The sequence below is a fragment of the Loa loa genome (assembly GCF_000183805.2).
Source record: "Loa loa unplaced genomic scaffold supercont3.970, whole genome shotgun sequence".
Classification (NCBI taxonomy): Eukaryota; Metazoa; Nematoda; class Chromadorea; order Rhabditida; family Onchocercidae; genus Loa; species Loa loa.
This window is the reverse complement of record NW_018109150.1, coordinates 2607-6522: the sequence shown is the minus strand read 5'-3', so window position 1 is coordinate 6522 and position 3916 is coordinate 2607. Positions and strand designations below refer to the sequence as shown.

Genomic DNA, 3916 nt, shown 5'->3' with positions numbered 1-3916 from the left:
ATGCAACACCCGAAGTATTATATTTGTAGTGAAGTGAATTCTACATAGGATTTCTTTGCTAGAACTTATTAGAATTACGATCTTCGAAACTTAATGAGATAATCATAAATCCCAGGATGAAGTGAAACTGGTCATTTAATTGTCAACGAGGTCAAATATACTAGTGGATACGTCGCAAGTTTAGCCCAGGATGTAGTCAGTGAAATTAGAAAGGAAGTAAAGAGTGCGCCAATTCGCGTTGTTGCTCAATCAAATAATCGAGATGAAGAGTAAGTCAGACTTGATTGTTTCTTGGCTAATAGATCAATCTAGAATGGAATAACATCGAAAGGAGTTGATTACGACAATATTCGTTCATAAAATGTGTTTGATAGGAATAACATTAATTCGGTGTCGAATGAGAATGTTTTGACGGTTTCCGAAATAGGACGAATGCTATAATAATTATGGACAGACGATGAATATTTCAATTTTACCGCAACAAATATCTCAATTTTAGAAACAACGAACACATTTATTGGGCACAATATCAGAAACGACGAAATATTTATTTTCTTATAACATTTGTATTTGTAATTAGCACCCTATTACAGCATTTGCTCATTAATTAATGTAATTTGAAAACTGATCGTGGCACTGCATAAAAAATAGGCTTATCATATCACATTTCACTTGAATTACTAGAAAATGTTCACTTTTTTGGCATATATTAGGGACAAAAAATTTTCTTTAATGGACGGATATCGTAGATCAAATAACTGCGAATTTTCTGCTGTAATGCAATCAGTTTCATTCTTAATTTCTTGTTATCTCATTTTCACACGATTTTGTGAACTGTATGGGTTGGAAGAAAAAGTCATTGTGTAATATCTCACCATTTATTCCCGGTAATTCTCCAACAGTATTCCAACATTTTATTTATTCCCGGTAATTCTCCAACAGTATATCCAACAGATACCAGTACACACTATTGTGTGTACTGGTATCTGAATTAAATGGTGATAAATTGCAGATGAGTCCTGGGAAGAGATCTTTGTCAACGGTTATTCCCAGCAGTTCTCGATCAGTATTTTCCCACTTGATATTATAAGCGAAGCATTCGGTGACTTCCTGGGATTGGTCATCACTTGTCGTTATCGTCACTTGTTCCCAGTCATTCTCCGTTATTTTTTCGCTTTCACTGTTATATGTGACGTCGCCATTATGGCCAAACAATGTCTCCAAATCGTTGTATGTTTTCTGGCACAAAACAATGTCAGATGTATGATGACTATATTGGGTGGTGCGATCGTCGTCATCGAGCGTTTGCTTGCGTTTTCTATATTCACCACGATTCTCAATGGTCGCATCACATGCGGCATGAGGACGCTTACGACTTTGCTTTTTTGGGAAACTCCTCTTATAACATTTGTATTTATAATTAGCACTCAATTACATTATTTGTTAATTAATATAATTTGAAAACTGACCATAAAGATATCAATCCCATAAAATAGGCGTATAACATCGCAATTCACTTGAATTACTGAAAACTATTCACTTTTTCTTATATATATTAGAAGCGAAAAATTCAGTTTTAATATTACCTCCTGGTATTTCTCTATTAATATTATAATTTTTCGGGGCGACATTTTGTTCATGGCGAGGGTAATGAACGTATGTGGTAATAACATCTTTGTCGGGGTTAAGTAGAGAGGAAGTTTCATTATAAGCCAAAGTGACGCAAAGCAGAAGATTGAACCAAATGATCTGTGTCATTGACATAATAAAAAACAAGGTAAAATACAAAATTTTTAAAATAGTAGAGATGCTCGAGTAGAAGCCTTTTTATATCACATTAAATTGAATTAAACGACCAAAGGTTCGCAGCTTTTGATCTGTGCGATTCGCAATATTCCTCATATTTTTTTTCTCTTACATTCAAATTTCCTATCTCTAACTCGATAGTTGATGAATATGCTTTTAATCCCCAACGAAAACATACAAATTTATTCAGTTTTCACTTCTAATTTTGCAAAGCAAAAGGCAACTGTGGTGCTGAAATCGGTGATTTGTTATGATTTTTGAAAATTTTCAATCATCAGTCCTTTTCCCCAAATTCCGGGGGACAATTTCAGTTTCTGTTAATCTTGAATTTCACACGTTAAAATGTGTTCGAATTCACAATGTCTTCTTCCATTAAGGTACTAATTCCCGAAATATCCCGTAACGATGAAAAGAACGCGATTCATGATACCATTACTCATTGGTATTCACAATATACTATTAGCAACCCTTACGATTCTCACTGATTTCATGTTATTGTTTTAGAAGCAGCTATTGTTTAATTAATTTCGTTTCAGCACTTTGATCCGTATATTATTTTTGCATTTTTTAGGGCTCGTCCTTAGTAATTGCTTTTACATGGCTGAATTTGCTTTGAAAAAAATGAATGGTTAAAAGAATGTATCATAATATTCCTGAATAGCTGCATGAAACACGTCATTTTGTTATGACCTATTCCGTACCTGTACAGGAATCATTAGAAGAATATAATGTACAAAAATTGGCTGGAAGTTGGCCAGAAATCCTGAAAGTGATATAAAAGGTGTAATATTTGAATGAATGGAAAGTGGTGGAGAGTTTGCATTAAACGGATTGAATGAATTTTTAATTTGTACAATATTGAATAATCCTGCCTATGTTCTTTATTCTAATATTGGTACTGAATGATTTGCATATTGCTATGGGAATTTTTGGTTAATTTCTCTTTCAGCTAATTTTGCTATATAATGTCAAATCATGGTATTTCATTGATGTGATTCATCTTTTAGTAATTAATCGATTTGTAGTCAAAGATGTGCTTGCATATTTGTATCAGAAGTAAAACAAAATAAATCTCATGAAAATGGTTTAAAAAATGAGCTAAAAAGTCGAAATGAAGTAGAAATATGTGCTAGTAATTCTCTCGTAGTGAAACTTTGCGACCACAGCTTAAAATAGAATAAATGAAATTAAATCGTTGTAAATTAGAGTTTGGAAGTCAATAACTGATTTTTTGGCCTTGTTCACAACAATGAATTTTGAAAAATTTAAAGTGAAACACTTGTTAATAAAAATTAGAATAACTTTAAAGGACATTTTGAGAAAAAGTACTTCTTTAAAAATGTGTAGAAAGAATAGAAATAATCACCATCGAAGCAATGGAATAGGTAAAAAAACAATTTGATGAGGTCATCCAGGTCATGAATGAATCGCCTGTTCACAGTGGATGTCATTGCATTACTTATTAATCACTTCCTCTATGAAGTCTTCTGATTTGTGGTATTTTGCTTCCAAAATATTTCCATCATAAGACTCTGTTTCATCGTCCTCCTTCCCACAATTAAGCTTGAAACATTTTTAAAAAAAATTATTTGATTTAATCATTCGTCACCAACTTAATCATTTACTACTACCAGGACATATATCTCAATTTTCATTATATGAACAGGGAACGTGAAAATAAATTGTGGTTGCACGTACTAATTTATTCAAAGAATCCTGATTCACAAATAGTTCTTGCAACTTTCAAAGTTGAAAGCAAAATTTCTGAAGAGGAAAATTTGCAACATGAGAATCGATGTTTCTCATTTCTCTTCATCCATCTATCAAAATTTGGACAGTTTGTTCCACAAGATTTGCAAAATCAGGTGGTCTTTTTACAAGTCCTTTTCGGACGCGTTCATGATAATCACGAATATTGTCATCAATACCATTCACGTTACAGTTGTGCTCGGTACAAGCACATAATCGTGTAACATCACGATTCGTCGTACGCTCAATGCACGATCCTTCCTGAAATTATTCTTGACTTTTCCAACTTTTTTCCGCTTCAGTTCCACGGTAGAAAGAACTAACTCACTTCGCATATGTAATTGATAGTAATTGGTAGCAT

The 3916-nt window shown here is 33.0% G+C and overlaps 2 protein-coding genes across 2 annotated transcripts; both read right to left on the bottom strand.

Annotated features, from left to right (window-relative positions):
• Nucleotides 1–918: 918 nt before the first annotated feature.
• LOAG_13344 (hypothetical protein) lies at nucleotides 919–1764 on the bottom strand (the record flags this gene model as incomplete). The annotated part of the gene is made up of 3 exons (XM_003148853.1): nucleotides 919–1398; nucleotides 1470–1525; nucleotides 1587–1764. The coding sequence occupies 3 exons, from the start codon at nucleotides 1762–1764 to the stop codon at nucleotides 919–921; spliced, it is 714 nt and encodes a 237-aa protein (XP_003148901.1).
• Nucleotides 1765–3618: 1854 nt separating this feature from the next.
• Nucleotides 3619–3816, bottom strand: LOAG_13343 (hypothetical protein; the record flags this gene model as incomplete). Its single annotated transcript, XM_003148852.1, has 1 exon — nucleotides 3619–3816. A coding segment is annotated over one exon (198 nt), but the record flags the coding sequence as incomplete, so codon positions are not given.
• Nucleotides 3817–3916: the final 100 nt, after the last annotated feature.